The sequence below is a fragment of the Manis pentadactyla genome, chromosome 13 (assembly GCF_030020395.1).
Source record: "Manis pentadactyla isolate mManPen7 chromosome 13, mManPen7.hap1, whole genome shotgun sequence".
Classification (NCBI taxonomy): Eukaryota; Metazoa; Chordata; class Mammalia; order Pholidota; family Manidae; genus Manis; species Manis pentadactyla.
The window spans coordinates 33,728,259-33,745,461 of NC_080031.1; the positions used below are offsets into that span (position 1 = coordinate 33,728,259).

The 17,203-nt window shown below is 37.2% G+C and overlaps 1 protein-coding gene across 2 annotated transcripts in view; it reads right to left on the reverse strand.

Annotated features, from left to right (window-relative positions):
* Positions 1 to 17,203, reverse strand: part of GUCY1A2 (guanylate cyclase 1 soluble subunit alpha 2) — a 342,191-nt gene that overhangs the window by 88,135 nt on the left and 236,853 nt on the right. For both annotated transcript variants that reach the window (XM_036902731.2, XM_057490593.1), the window contains exon 6: positions 3,885 to 4,028. In XM_036902731.2, the coding sequence (XP_036758626.2) occupies positions 3,885 to 4,028 (144 nt within the window). The remainder of the gene's footprint in view (positions 1 to 3,884; positions 4,029 to 17,203) is intronic.

Consider the following 17,203-nt stretch of genomic DNA (forward strand, 5'->3'; position numbering starts at 1 on the left):
TGCTAAGGTATTATAAACTAAATAACTGAAATGCTATATTCTCTGGTTACTTTAAAAAATTTTTAAATTAACCCAGTCAGTTTTACAGTTAATGATTCAAGGGTATTAACAATCATTTGCAAACAATTATAATTGATAATTTAAATTCTTATTTTCCATCATGACAGGTGCCTCAAACATTTATAAAGCCATATAAAAATTATCAATTTATTTTTCAAAATTTAAGAGGTTTAGGGAGTTTTGTTTTGAGCAATTATTACAACTCAAAGAGCTTAAATTTTAAATAGCCTATAAACTTATATAAAAGTAAACAATCAACTGATCACATATCTATTCTACTGCAATACCCAAACATTTTTAATGAAAGATTCTTTCAGTAAGTTTAGAATCGTTCCCATGGCACCAAGTTAGAAGCCGATTCAAAGTCAAATTGATGTGACAAAACCAATCCCAAACCATGCAAATATGAATTAGTAATGAAGCTAAAATTATTGAAATGGTTTTATTATTTTGAGTTCTCTTTCTGCATTTGTATTAAATCTTTATGCCCATTTCCTCTTCTGATTTAGTAAGACTATCTGATTCATAAGACAGAGCTAATGTTATATCACACAAATGAAAATACAGATGAGCACACTACAAAACACAACTTCCAGTTTTGTTCTATAGCAATTTAAGCTTGCTTTCACAATGCTGAATCAATACAAACATTCTGTCTCATAAAAATCCAACATAGAGAAATAATCCTATATGATAAGACTACCCTGCTGGCAGTCTTGAAAATTTAAGAACTGATATTAATTCAGTCTGGGATGCGCATGTTTGCAGTCTCCAGTAGACCTAAGACAGCATTCCTTTTGTTTGTTTGTTTTTCCTGGCAGTGGTGGAAGTGTCATTCATACTAAATAACTTGATAATTATGTCCTAAGGGGACTTAAAATAGATTTCTTTTTAATGCTCCATCCTTTCCTATTTTTACCACTGGTGGGAGTAGTTAGGAAATTATTTCTGTTTCTGCCTTTGAAAGTTCTCAAATATTAACATATATGTGCATATTAAAGAACAGAAGTAAAATGAACAAGTCTGCACTGTAACCCCTATGTTCACTTTCCTTATGTGCTCTCCCCCTTCCTATCATCTTCTTTCTTTCCCTTGGAGTTAAGCACCATCTTAAATTTTGTATTAATCATTCCCTTTCTTTACTTCACATTTTCTCCATCAATGCAGATATTTCTAAATAGCATATTTTTTTCAATTTTCCTAGTTTTGAAATTTAATTAAATGGAATAGTGCTACAACATTCTTCTATGATTTGCTTCTTTTGCTCAATATTATGTTTTGGATATTCATCCATGTTGATGTTAGTAGCTGAAGTCATTCATTTTCCCAAATGTATGATATACCAAGGTATTAAATATATCACCGTTTATCCATTCTATTAGATGGAAATTTGAGTTATTTCCAGGTTGAGACTATATGAAAGTATTGCTGTGAATAATCTTGTGTGTGACTTATGCTACAATGTACATGTACTTCCCTGGGGCCAACACCTAGGAGAGGAATTGCTGGGCTGTAGGAAGGCACAAATTAAACTTAACTACTTTAATGCTAAGTGCATTGGACCATTTATACTCCCAGTCAGCTGTATGTGAGATTTCCTGCAGCTTCACATTCTCACCAACAGAGGCACTATCAGACTTTCATTGTTGTATCAAACTAGTAGGTGGGAATGTTATATCACAGTGTTATCGATATATATTAATCTGACTACTAATGAGGTTAACCAAAGATACTTCCATGGTTAAATGTGTTGTAAAAAATTCTCCTAGTTTCTCCTAGTTCTCCAAAAAATTCTCCTAGAGGTTATCTTTTTATTCTTTTTACATGTTCTTTGATAAACAGGAAAGTTTTAATTTTAATGCAGTAAATTCACAAATATTTTCCTGTATGATTTGAAAATTTTTGACTTGACTAACTTACACAAAAATATTGCTCCCTACTCTAAATCAAAACTTCCTAATTATAAATTTATAGTTCTATAGTATTTAATCCATCTGGAATTGCTTTATATGCAGACCGATGAAACAGAAATCTAATTTCAATATTTTTTCCCACATGGATAACCAATTTGTCCCCAAACTATTTATTGAATAGCCCATCCTTTTCCCACACATCAATGTCAACTTTCTTATTTATCAAGTCCTTTTTTCTCTGATGTACACAATATCATTAGGATATCTCTGGTTTTGAATTACTATGATGTAGAATTATTTAGCATTATTGTGCCTGAAAACTGGTTAATGTCTTTTGATAGCTCCAGAACAAAATCCCCTCTTTTGCATTTCCTCTCTTTTCTCCATTTGGAGCCACAATTCAACATAGACGTTCCCACTCTCACCTCTACATCTCCTACATATTTTAAAGCTTACATTCTCTTGTTTATATTTACACATTTTTAAGTCTCTGGACTAAGTTATAGGCAATTTCTTCAGATACAACTTCCAGTGCATTAACTTTTGCTTCAGTTGTGTCTAATCTGCTTTTAAACTCATCCACTGAGCTCTTTTCTATTTTTTTAAGTATTATGTTGATTGCTTAGAAGTTCTCTGGTTCCTTTTCAAATCTACTGTTTTCACCACATACTTTAAAGCTTCTCTTTCATGTCTTTTGTTATTTAAATTCTGTCTGAAAATTTTGATAACTGGCAACATTCCACTGTTTTTTTCTCATCTGTTGTTCTACTGGCTCTTAACCACAGTACTTTGTTTTCCTATGTGAGTGTATATTTCTTTTTTATTTTGTTTTTAGGATTAGCCACTTAGTTCCCAGGGCACTTTGTGGAAAGTACTTGAGGATGGAATTAAAGTTCACCTCCTCTAGGCAGGAATAGTATATCTTAGTTTCTTCCTGCCACTGCCAATAGCAGAGCACTTGATTTAAATTCACCATTTAAATTTTGCTCAATCTGTATACACCATGTGATTGGTACATTTCTCTCCTTCCTATTAGCTCAATGATGTGCTTAATAATTCTTAAAAATATATTTTTAAAAAAACACTGAATTTTATTAATTTTAATAATTTTAAGCAGAAGGAAGCTCAGAGTATCTGATTTTTCATAATGTCTGGACAAGATATATACTCACATTTTGAGGCTTTTTTTCTCTGTATTGTTAACCCATAGCTGGTGAGCTGTTATAAAAGGGATGCCTTTTAAATTCAAGGTTACCTCCAAATACAAGATTCTAGTTTATAAGATTTCATAGTAACAATACTTCAGGGATCCACTGGGTTCTGGCCAAACTACAGCTAGGTAATCTCATCCTTTCCCAGAGGCAGCTCCCAGTTTGCAGAAAGCCATTAGTAATAAGAACAGTAAAACACACCAGGAGCTACATTTTCTATACCATTTTTAAAGCTTCCTCAGTTATTGGGCTCCAACCTTCAAGCTCTGTCATATAACAAGTTGCAGAAGTAACTCTGAGACTTCATAAAGAACACCTACCTGTACACTATGCACAGAAGCTCTCCTGGTTCTCGTTTTCTGGCTTCTTAGTTTCTTGTATTGGGGATTCTGGACTCTGATCTCACTGTCACCCTCACCTGGTCGCGGTGTGTTCTCACTAATAACAACTTCCTGCCTGGGTCTGATTCTTTGGTTCTTTCTTTTTTCCATGGTGATTTGCTTTTCACACACCTTTTCCTATTTTGGACCTTATTCCATTTGTTCTTTTCCTGGATCTCTACATTATCTCAGCTATCTGTCATCCTCCTTGAGTACCCAATTGTCTAAGTCGGTAAATTATATAAGTAGAATTCAGAAGGCAACTTGTTACCCCTTTCAGTAAAAGGTGCATTACAACTCAAACCAGGTTGCTGAGTTACCTGAATTGGTCGTCCATCAGGTGTCAGCACCTCTTCCGAAAGTTCCATCATCTTCAGGGCCATCAGAGCAATGGGCTTAGCGTGGCACAGACTTTTCCTGTGGAGTCCTGCCGCAACACAGTATGCATCACCTATTGTCTCCACCTGCAGCAATCAGACAAACCAAATGCAAACGTATGCTAATGAGCCACAACAGAAATGATTAGTTACCTGCAATCACAAATGCTGCTGAAAAACATGTCAGCAAAACATCAATAAATTAAGCAATTAGACAACTGAGCATAATCACTGCAAAGTTTGCAAACAAGCCACAGCCAAATACCGACATCTCACTACAGGGCTGTTCATCAACATTATCACCATAGATGAACACTGAGATCGGGTCAACTGGGATGTAAAATAATTACCCTCCATGAAAACAGAATTGTCAGCATTTTTCCTGGGCAATTTCCAAATAATAATCTTTTACAAAGCCACCCTGTCATCTCCAAACTTTCAATACTGGTTATATTTGAGAGGTGAGAAATTGATGTTCAGAAGCCCATCCATAACCCTACTGTTAAAGAGGTAAGAGGACCTGCTGGAGTCTTCCCTGACTCTGTGCTAGTTCTACTGTCTGCATGCATTCTGAATGGCCATTCCTTTTGTTAAATATTTTAAATATTTGTCTCAAGTTAGAATTCCTAAGTTTCCAATGCATAGAAAGAACATGGCATCAAAGTTAGGCACAACTTATTTTCAGAGGAAAGTTCTCTAATTATCCCAAGTAGATACGGTGGTAAAATCCTCAACAGTTTTAATATTTTAATTGGACCAACGTGATGAAATATTGTATTAAATGCCCAATTCCATTATCCTCTTTTCTGTGAAGCTCTCCATAGTCTTTCCATTAGTTTTTAGTAGAATTAGTCCTTTCTCCTATTGTTTCAACAGCACCCACAAGACCTCCTTGCTATAGCTTTCATCATGGGCTATAATCGGTATGTACCTATGTATAATCAACAGGCATCTATATATGTTGTAATCATTCGGTATCCTCCACTATGTAATCAATATGTGTAATTAATAAATATCCTGCACTATGATGTGAACTCTTTAGGAATGGGACCATGTCTTTTTCATCTCTGTATTCATAGTGCTTATCATAGCATCGAAAGTATAGCTATTTAATAAATAGCTACCAAATGAATATACTGATCAACTGTGTTTACCATAGTTACAATAAGTCTATATAATCATTTGCTCATTTCAACCATTCATTTCACAAGCACCATGTAGGTCTGTGTGCCATATAGATCGGTGTAGGAAAAATTTCTAAATGACTGGGGATGTTTCCAGTATAAATATACCAAGAATCACAAAATATTGTATTAGTTAAGATTTAATAGTCATCATTAAATTTCACGTGAATGTATTCTAACACTCAGATTAAAAATATGTGCTGCATTAATTTCAGTGATTACTAATTTATGGAATATGATAAGAACACCTAAACTCATGAGATTAGGATTGCCAAAATTACCACTCAATTATCAGGATCTTACTGCACCAAAAGTGATTCTAATACTCTCAGACTTATCAGGAAGTTCAAAATTTTCACTTCAAGACCTAGTTTCTGATGCCAGAATAGTAGAAATGAAATCATATGATAAGAACTGAAAGACATGCAACGTGAGTTGACAAAGGTTTTATTCCAAAGAATATACTTCCCCCAAGGACTTCCCGCTGAGGATGAATTAACAAATGTCTAACATATGGCCACTTGTCATTTCCCCTTAGACACACAGTGTTCATTGCTAATCCTCACATTTGTTTATCCTTTTGTATTTCTATACAATGTTTAAAATCTAGATTACTGCTACCCATATACTTTGAAACTGACTTCCAATTGTCAGATATTAGAACATACAGGCAGTGAATCACTTGCATAAACTGACTGCTTTGCAGTCGCCCTGAACGTTCGTGCCCCTGGACCTCGATCTCTCCTGTCATCACCTGCCTCCTCTGCACAGCATCACCTGCATTACCAGCAAAAGTTTACTGAGTTCCATTAAATGTATTTCTAGAATTTGTAACAAAATAAATAAATAAATATCGGAAATAATGAAATCAAGAACTAGGCAAGAAATAGATATAAAAAAACAATGGCCTGTATTAAGATGTGAAATTCAATTATTCATAAACACCCAACATGTAGAAAAAAAGTAAAGATGTTTCCATCATACAAGGCTAGATTATGCTACAGTAACAATGTAATTTCCACATCTTAATGCCCTTTAATAATAAAGGTTTATTTCTGATTCCTGTTACATAATCATTTGGGTTAAAGGATTGGGGTGGAAGGGAGGAACACTATGCCAAGTCTCTTAACTCTAGGAACGAGGCTAATAGAACCTCTTCACCTGGAGCTGGCTGCCATGGCAGAGGAAAAGGGGTTCCTACAAAATGTACACGAGCTCTTAAAGCTTTCTCCCAGATGTGACATATACAGCTTCTCCAGATTCACTCACCAAAGCAAGTTCCATGGCTATGCTTAATGCAAAGGGGATGGGAAAATGCAACCGACCTTATGCCCAAAGAAGACACAGAAATATTTGGTGAATAGCATCAGTGAGTACATGAATGAATAGGTAATTGCTTAAAAAAATTTAAGTACCTAGATTCTGTACAGTGCAGGTAATATATCTGCGTAATGCTTTTCTTTATTTACAGGTATACTCAGCATCTTAACCTGAAAATCTTGGCAGAAGCTCCTTTCTTCTCTCTCTTCCTTTCATCTAAATCAGGTCTTTACAAGTTTAGCAAAATTAAGTATACAGGGAAATTTTAGTGGATTCCATTTTTAAAAAAATCAGTCAAATTTGTCAGAGAGCAAGAAAAGTGAAAGCATAATTTATCGCCTATAATTGCTGTTGAGGTCGTTTTCTTGAGTTAAGCCAGTTAAACAAATGGACATAGTAAATATATCAAAAAAATAATAATCTGTCCAAAAGGTTAACTACATTTTGAATTCCTTTATAATTATCTCAGTATTTTAAAGTATAATTTTAAATATAACAGACACCATCTAAAATAGTGCATCTCTTCTGTTTCCAGCATCCTCAACTTGTTCTTGAATGACATTAGATAGGATGGCTAAACTAGTCACAGAGATGGTAAAGATAGTGCTTATGAAAATGTCTAAAAACCTTACATCTTTTTCTGAACATAAATAAGGGGATAAAATATTAAAAATACTATGCACAACTGTTGTCTCACATATTATTATAGCTACTATTATCAAAGGTTAAAGAATTCACCTATCTTGGTAGATCTTCTCACACTTCATAACCAAAATCCTCACATTGTTTCAGAAATAAAGGTAGGGTAGCCAAACTTCTTAGAGCTATGCACACACTCTTTTATTTACTTTATTTTAGTTTTAGTTTAATCATTTAAAAGAATTTACATTCACCCCTAATAGAATCTCATTCCCATAACACTCTTCTGCCTTCCCTTCAGATTAACGTTCAAGAAATATCTAGGAGGTTTCTTGGAAATTTGGGCACAGTAGGGAGGAAGGAGTGTGTATGCTATGGGGGAGGGAGGTGGTAGTGCTGGACTAGGATTAGTCTAAAAGAACACTGCATAGAACCAGGTAATTAATAATCCCTGTCTCATGGGACTCATGCCCACCTCAGCCCTTCAATTCCATAGCCCTGGGTCTATCTTCCTTTGGACTTTCTAGGACTTGGGAAAGATGGCTTGGGAAGAGGGCATAAGAAAGAGGGCCAGAAAACTCTGGCAATTGACCTTACAAGACTATGTCCCTATTTCCCTCTGAATATAATCAGAGGAGAAGAAAATTAGAAAGTCTATTTTCCTAGTAGCTTTGCTTTCTGTTTTTGGAGAAGGAAGGAGAGAGAGATAGGCAGAGTGAGGAGAGAGAAGAGAGGGGCTGGAATGAGATGCAGTCAGACAGATGAAGCTTAAAGACGAAAGACGGTTTCTTTTCCTCCAGGGCATCACACTCTGTCATCTGCTCCTGATACTGCTGAATAGGGGTGGGCCAAGAATGCTTGATTCTCAGAAAGGATACCAGATCACTCACCCTTGCTGAAAGGATGGAGCCTCATCTGCCAGCCCAACCACCTGTCTGACATTAGGTATGGTTCTTGAGTGACAGGGAAGGGCTAGGTAGAGGAGTTTCCCAAGGGTTGGCAGGGGCCCTGAGCCCACAGGAGGTCCTTGTTGACTAGAAACCAGACAATGCGGTTGCTGGTGGTGTGGATGCAGATTATGCAAAAGTTTGGCCACAAAAGGAGGAGGATGACATAGGTTTTCATGAAGAGTATCAGTAGCAGAAGAGCAGGACAAAACTGGATTTGGGTTCCTTTAGAGGCCCCTTACTTTTTGCCCTTCACCTTATATAGGCTCAGCAGCTCCCCACTGTTTATGTCCCTGTTTTACCAGATACTCAGCAGGGTGGGTGAAATGGGCTCCTGGCCAAAGACGTAAATCCGAGTGGTGGTGGCCAAGTAGAGGTCTTAGGGCCATGAAATGTTCACTGGACATTTTTAAAGATGAGCAACTTGCCACAGACAGCAAGCATGAACCCAGGTTTTCATTGTTCTTAAGACTGTGGCTCTTGAAGACACACCGATCCTCTTCAAATATGACTCTTCTACATCAAAAGTAGGTGGAAAGAACCTAATATAGACAAAGGTTCAAGCAATGTAGATAAGGCAGTGCAGTCTTCAGCATCATTTTCTTGGCTTAGACAAAGTGATGACCATTGAAAAGCCACATTGAAGCTGAGAGCACTGAAGGCCCAGAGGAGCCGGGGGACAGAGGCCAGCGCACATGCACCACCGCTGGCCAAGCACAGGTCTGATAGCTGACGGCAGGTGATCTGGAGCAGGGACACTATCCAAAGGTAGGCATTAACCACACTGGGGCCCAAATGGCTTAAGTATCTTCATGAGCTGCCCTGCTGAAAGCAGTCTGATTTCCCTTCACCTAACAGATGGTATCGTAGGAATTGGGCTACAGTTCCCCTTTAATAACAGTGATCTCGTCAGATTCTGGGGTGCCACAGTCTGAGGATCAGATGAAGAAGCTAATGATGATGTCCTGTTCCTGCAGATAAAAGACTTGGGCCATGGGGTCCTGAGTGGAAAGAAATGCCATTTGTTCAGGAGATCTGGCCTCCTATTCTTTAATGATCACTTCTACAGTAAAAGCTTGCTCAAAAGAAGACCTCCAATTTGTATTCTGCCCTGGGATGTCTGAACTCTTTCACTCCTAATTGATATGAACCTCACCAAACCTACACTGTGGCCCTTAAACATGGCTTTCGAGTGGGGGTTATTCCAAAAGGTGGTCTCCCGGAATGCAGGGGTGTTTTGGTGGATGGATCTTGTGCTCTCATCCAAATGCCACTGCATCCACCCAAAGACGGGCTTCAGCTGGAGGAGGGCCCTGCCAGCTGGGGCATTCACTGTCTCTAACTCCAGGCTCAAAAAGGTCCCCAGGGAAATCAGTATGGGGCCAGGGCCTGGCCCACTCCACCACATCTACCACTTCATCTCTCTTCGCCGCCAGTCCTCTCCCCATGGGCAGCACTCCGCCATCTCCTCCTCCTCCTCCTCTTTCACTTTTTCCCCCTCCAGTATTCCCATCTCTCCACCTGTTTTTACCCAGCACTTCCCTTGTTTTCCTCATCTCTTCTGCTGCCACTGGGAAGATGGCATACCCCTTGGCTGTCAGCTTTTCAGCCAACCCCACACACCAGCTATTGCCTGAGACCTCTACCCCCTGGGAACCAGCTCCCTGGAGGAGATGCCGCCCAGCATTAACAGTCACTCACCAGAGAGGTCAAGGCAACACACGCTGTGACTGACAGGATGGGGTAGCCTGGAATGCCACACTCCTGCCACCCAGTTCTAAAGGAGAGGGTGCCTTTGGTCCCAGTAACTGAAACAGCAAGAAAAGGCTCCCCCTCACACAGGGGGCCACGAGCAACCTCTACATCCTTAGCAGCTGGCATATACATATTCATTCAATCAGACACTACACTGGGGATCCACCTTAACATTTTTATTCCCCTTCTACAAAATGTTATTACTAAAAAGCAAAGTTATTATTAAGTTGTACTTTTCAGAGTTTGTGAATAATCTTGCAGTCATTCAATATTAGCATATTCATTATAGGGTCCTATTTTATGATACTAAAGGTTGACATTCTGGAAATAAGGTTATATTACTGAGATTAACATTGCAAAGGCTAAAGCTCTGTACTTTTCCTTGTGAAGTCATGATTAATAAGAGCTAAGGTGTGTTGAGTCATTAAAGTAACCTCATAATACTATCTCCTATGGGTGTTACCCCTTGCTATACAAGGAAGGAAAGTCCTCAGCTAGCATTGTCATTAACCTGACTGGCCCTTCAGTGATAGTAGTCTCTGTACCCAGGCACCCACTCTTTGCACAGTGTCAGGAAAATACAAGGTCATCCAATCCCAAAGCCCACTGTCATTTTTACATGTGATGGCCATTTTCACCTGCACAGCTTCAGTTCACAGGCTGATCGTTCTCAGAGACCCTCACTGAAAGGATGGATTGAAACCAGGTTTACTTACCCTTTCTAAAAGCCTTGAAAACCGCATGTATACACACTCATTAATTTGAAAGGAGAAGTCTCAAAAAGGGAAGAAAAATTCTTTCTATCTCACTAACTACATAGCTTTTAGGGCATGTTCCAAACAGAACTGGAAACTAGGCAAAGTCTATCTCAGGACTGAGTCCTCCCTTTTTTTTTCAAGTTTTCTTTCTCTACTTCTAGGTCCATAACTATTTTACATACATATCTGATGGAAAATTTTCCATCTCTAATCACAATATGTATCGTGTTGGTGTGTGTGTGTGGGTGTGTGTACTCTTCTCCTACTAGTTTTTTATTTAACTTTATATACATGGACCCAGTACCAGGCACAGTACCAAAATGCACAATAAAAGTTCTATTAAATGCTTTAAATTTTTACATTTAGGGGTTGGAATTGTCCCCTAAGCGAGTTTTTTACACATAAAACTTAGGACCACCTGCACAAGAGTTACTCAGAGAGAATTTGTTAAAAATTTGATCCCCAGGCCACACCTAGATCAACTAAATGAACATCTAGGTATAAGGCCCAGCTATTTACATTTTCACATGCTCTCAGGTATAGCTTAGGATTTTCCAAGTTTGAAGACCTTCTAGTGTATGATGTGAGTTAAAAATACTACAATATTTACCCAGCCATTCACTTTGTTTTTAAGACCCAATTAGCCTTCAGAAAGGAGAGACGCATTCTACATACTCCTTCTCTGTCTTCCACCCTATCAACAGGGGGAACTGAACGTCTCCAGACATTTCTTATTTGTCAGAATTGCATACTACAACTCCAAGCCCAGACACCACACACACACTCTCTCTCTCTCTCTCTCTCAGGCCCCACCTAGATCAACTAAATGAAAGTCTAGGTATAAGGCCCAGCTATCTACATTTTCTACACACACACACACACACACACATATCCCAAATGCTCAGAATCATCATCTGGCGCAGAAGGTATTTAATGATCCAAAGACATTTATTGTGTTCAATTAAATACATCCAGCTGAATTGTGCATAATGGTTTCACAATTTGAAAGGCAACAGCTTTTAAGATTTACTGATAAAGCTACTTCAAAAAATCCCTCCATTCTTTAGAAGAAATCTGTCTAATTACACTCATTTTGGTTGATGTTTCTGACCCAAATACTACTTCTTTTAAGGATGTCTCCACAGTGCTCAGCTGACACAGCACTGGAAAGGAGGTCATGGATATAAATAGAGCAGTGATGATTTGGCCTGGGAACTACTCCCAAAAGAAGGAAAATAGATCCAAATGGCTGCCTATCAAAGAAAGCTCTTCTCCTGGTAAAACTCTTCGCAGATCTATCAGTATAAGTTCCAGTTTCTGCCCAGGAGTCTCAATCATGTGGAAAATACCATTGCCAGGCCCCAGGTTGTTTTCACTAAGGTTATTGAATACTGAATCATGTTAACAAAGAAAAATATATTGAAATTCCCAAATTTCTTTCTAAATCATCAAGTTTAAGATGTGGGCAACTTAAAATTTCTTTCTGCTGTCCAATAGACTGTCTTGTGAGATTTTCAATAATAGAATTCCATTTTCCCACTTTTATTACCACTATCAGTTTAATTTACTCTATAAGCCAATCAAAATGAATAACTCACTGGTCTTTGCAAACGTTCTGTACCTCCCACCACTGTATATTTGTTATTGTTCTACCTGGAATCTAACCCATTCACTCTTTATAAAATATTAAAGTCTATTATTTTCAAGAAAGGTTTTCCAGGGATTCCTGATTTATCAGAAATTTAAATATGCACCCAGAAAATGGTTAATATCTGCTATATTTTCATTGAATACATAATGAGTGATAAATAATGTTAGTTGATGCCACAAATAGCTCTAAGACTACAGTAATCAATACAGTGTGGTATTGGTGAAAAAACAGACAAGTAGATAAGAACAGAATAGAGAGCCCAGAAATAGACTCACAATAATACAGTCAACTGATCTTTGACAAAGGAGCAAAGGCAACTCAATGGGGCAAAGACAGTCTCTTCAACAAATGAAGCTGAAGCAACTGGACATCTACACACAAAAAAAGGCACCTAGACACAGACATACACCCTTCACAAAAAGTAACTCAAAAGGGATCACAGGCCTAAATATAAAATGGAAAACTATAAAACTCTTAGAAAACAAGTTAGGAGAAAACCTAGATGACCTGGGGTATGGTAGTGCTTTTTCAGATATAATGCCACAGGCACGATCTATGAAAGAAATAACTGATAAAATGGAAAATTAAGAACTTCTGCTCTTCAAAAAACAGTATCAAGATAATAAGAAGTCAAGCCACAGACTAGGAGAAAATATTTGCAAAAGGCACATTTGGTAAAGAACTATTACCCAAAAAATTTAAAGAACTCAACAATAAAACAAATACTTTAATTTAAAATGGGCCAAATACCTTAACAGACACTAAAGAAGATGTGGCAAATAAGCAAATGGCAGATGACATTTAAGCATATAAAAAAAATACTAAAGCATATAAAAAACAGATTGCAAATAAGAATATAAAACAGATGTTTCAGTATCATATGTTACCAGAAAAATGCAAATTAAAATAATGAGGTTCCACTACACACCTATTAGAACGGCCAACATCCAGAACATTGACAACACCAAATGCTAACAAAGATGTGGAAAAACAGGAACTCCCATTCACTGCTCTTGGAAATACAAAATGGTACACCATCTTTGGAAAACATTTTGGTGGTTTCTTACACATCTAAACATACTCTTACCATATGACTGACCCAGCGATTCTGCTCTTTGATGTTTACCCAAAGGAGTTGAAAATTTATGTCCACATAAAAACCTACATACTGATGTTTATAACAGCTTTGTTTATAACTGCCAGAACTTGGAAACAACCAAGATGTCCTTAACTAGGTGAATTCATAATAAACAGTGGTACATCCAGGCAATGGCATATTATTCAACACTAAAAAGAAATGAGCTGTCAAGCCATGACAAGACATGGAGACTTAAATGCATATTATGAAGTGTAAAAACCCAATCTAGAAAGGTTTTATACTGTGTGAGTCCAACTATATAACATTTTGGAAAAGGTAACACTATGGAGACAGTAAAAAGACTGTCTTGGGACTAGGGGTTTGTGGGAAGGGATGAATAGGCAAAGCACAAGGGATGTTTAGAGCAGTGAATACATTCCATATGATATTATAATGATGGGTATATTATTTGTGTTTATATATGGATATATATGTCATTATGTGTTTGCCCAAACCCAGAAAGTGTGCAATACAGATGTGAACCCCAAGGTAAACTGTGGCCTTTGGGTGATTATGATGTGTAAGCATTAAGTCAACTTTGGTAAAAATGTGCCATTCTGGTAAGTGATGTTGATAATAAGTTAGGCTATGGAGGCAGAAGGTATAGAGGAAATCTCTGAACCTTCCTCTCAATTTTATTGTGAACCTAAAGCTGATCTAGAAAAATACTTTTTAAAAAGTCAATAGTGCAGCCCAATTACCAAGTCAAATGGAAATATTTTATTAAGAATTCATTTTTTAAAGGAAGATAATCTAACATCCATAAATTCTACTAGCTTCAGATATCTACAGAATTACTACCCTTTATCCCACAGGTTAAGTATAGTTTAGAAAACAGGCCCCCCACAACCTCTCTTCCATGAGTCAAATTTGTCATATGCTGCCAAGTCTGTCTTTCATGCCATATCTTTTCTGAAAGTATCCCAATTCCTTCAGTAGTATGTCTTTCCTTCTTTTAGAACTCCAATAGAACAGCTACATCTCTTCTACTACAGTCATTTGTGTTTATACTTTCTCTACTATCATTCTGTCTAGATTACTAAGTCATTTAAGTTTAAAGGCAAGGACAATGTTATCTTTCTAAGTCCTGCAGAGACCAGCACAGTGCTAGCATACTAGACAGTTAGAAAATTATGACTAAATCAAATTGTATTATGAACATCTCTATCAAGAGCTCTATCAGTATAATGTGTGAATAACTACAAAATCAAAATCATTGTTACATGACTCCAAAAATATATCTATTCAATCAACTTACTTTTGCCTAGATAATGCAAAACCAAGGACATATTCATGTAATCAGGTGATTTTTATGAATCATGGAATGTTAGCATTTCCATTAAGTAAGCAAAATTGACCATTTCCCTCAGGTTTCCAACATTGACTCAAGCCCAGGTAATGCTAACCCCATCTCTCACTTGAATTATAGCAATAATATCCTTATGTTCTACTTTGTCCACTAACCACTCCAGCCCTCAAATGTATCCCACACTAATGTTAAAGTGATTTTTATAAAGCAAATCTACTTGTGTCACTTCTCTATTTAAAACTCTTCAGTGACTTCATATTGCTTCTATGATTAACAACAAAATCCTTGAAATGGCTAAAACACCTAAAGTTTCTAGATCCTACCTACCTCTGAATCTTTACTTTGTACCACTCTTCTCCATTCCTTAAGTTTCACCATGTTGATCTTAATTTAGTTGTTCCAGTTTCATCACGTTCCTTCCTGACTCAGAGCCTTTGCAGATCCTAGCCTCACTGCATAGAATCTTCTACTCTCACCACCCCTTCTCCCCACTTAACTCCTACTCACCCTTTAGATCTCAATTTAAAGATTACCTTCTCAGGGGTGCCTTCCTCAACTCCTAGACTAAATCAGGTGTCCCTATTATATGTTCTAATAACACCATGTAATTTTTCTTAGTCATTCTTATTATAGTTTACAATTACATATTTTTGTGAGTGTTGATTAATTGTTGTCTTCCTCATTAGAATTTGAATTGCATGAAGGCAGGTGTCATGTCTACATTGCTCACTACTTGGTAGGGTGCCTGACACATGGAAAGTGCTCAAGAAACATTTCTTCAAGGTAAAAGAGGATGGAAGGTTTGTCAAGTTGTTGACCTCCTTAAGATCATGCAGTCTTGAGACCTCCCAGAGCAGCTTCTGTAATGGAAAAAGCCTGAGGAATGCTAAATTCACCACCTATTAGCCTTGTGACTTCAAACCACTTGTTCAACTTTTTAAAGTCTCATTTTCTTCTTCTGTGAAAGGGAGATAAAATCTATTCTATAAGGCTGCTAAAAAGATTAAATAAGATAATTTATAGCACCCTATTGAAAATTATAATGTTAATTAATCATTAACTTATTATGTAATTATTTGCTTAATGTCATCCCCAATGCTCAACTATAAGCACCCAAGAATATGGACCATGCCTGTCTTATTTATCACTATGTCCCAATGCCTAGCTTTGTACTAAGAACATAGTAGGTGACCAGTAATTATTTGTTGAAGATAAATCAATAAGTAGACATAGAGAATTTATCATGGTACCTGGCACATATTAGACATTCAACAAATATCAGTCCCTACTGTCGATCGAATGCTTATGTCCTACCCAAGTTCATATATTGAAACCTAATCCTCAGTGTGATGGTATCTGGATGTGGGATCTTTGCAAGGTGATTAGGGACCTTTGGGATGGCTCCACTCTCATGAATGAGATTAGTGTTTTTATACAAAAAAAAGACTAAGAGAGAGCCCTTGTCTCCTCCACCATGTGAGGACACAGCAAGAAGACAGCTATCTATAAACTAGGAAGTGGGCCCTCACTGAATCTGTTGACACCTTGATCTTGGACTTCCCTGCCTCAGAAACTATAAGAACTAAATTTCTGTTGTTTATAAGCCATCCAATCTATGGCATTTGTGCTGTAGCAGCCCAAACAGACTACAACAATCCCCCTCTTAAATAGAATATTCGCTAAGACATTCTCTCTAGCCTTGGTCTTTCCTATGAAAGACTCCAGATGGAGTCAACTGCTTGCACCGTTCACTAATATACAAGATCTTTTCTACAGATATTGCCATTTATTTTGAATTATGAATAGGAAAATTTCCCAGCAACAATACTCTGAGCACATCTTATGTGTCATGTAACAAAAACATGAGACCTACACTATTATTCCCATTTTATAGTAGCAAAAGTTGGGCACAGATAGGTTATGTGACGTAGCTTTCTAGGCTTGATACCCAATACCCTTCTCCCTACACTTAACTGTCATTGAGCTGTCATAAGCCAGTTTAACAGTCCTCATCTGGTCTCTCCCTGATGGTCAAAGGACATTATTTCATCAGAGGGCAACACATGGGTATACATGCGCACACACACACACACACACACACACACACACACACACACACACAGCAGGATCAGAAGTCTAAGACATAAAGTTTGCTTCATCTGATTTCTTAAAATCTTAATGTTTTCCAGCTTATTCAAAGCCATGTAAACCATTTCAAAGCTTGTAAGATGCACCAAAATGTGGAAATATTTACAATCAAATATTTGAATTTAAGGTAACAAAGTTAAATTGTCATTTTTCCATTTTGAAAGATGCTTACAAAATAAATAAACCCAAATAATTGCCAACTTGTCATATACAAATGACCTATTAAAATAGGGAGTCAATATGGATGATTTGTACTTTGGGAACATTTTCCTAGCCAACTACATATAGCACCAACATTAAGTATTTATAATCCTAGAATCTCAAAAATATGTGACCTTTTAATAATTTCTTCTATCTGTCTCATCAAAAGATTGTAGCTGGCACTTGAATTACTCCAGTGGCCAGAGCACACA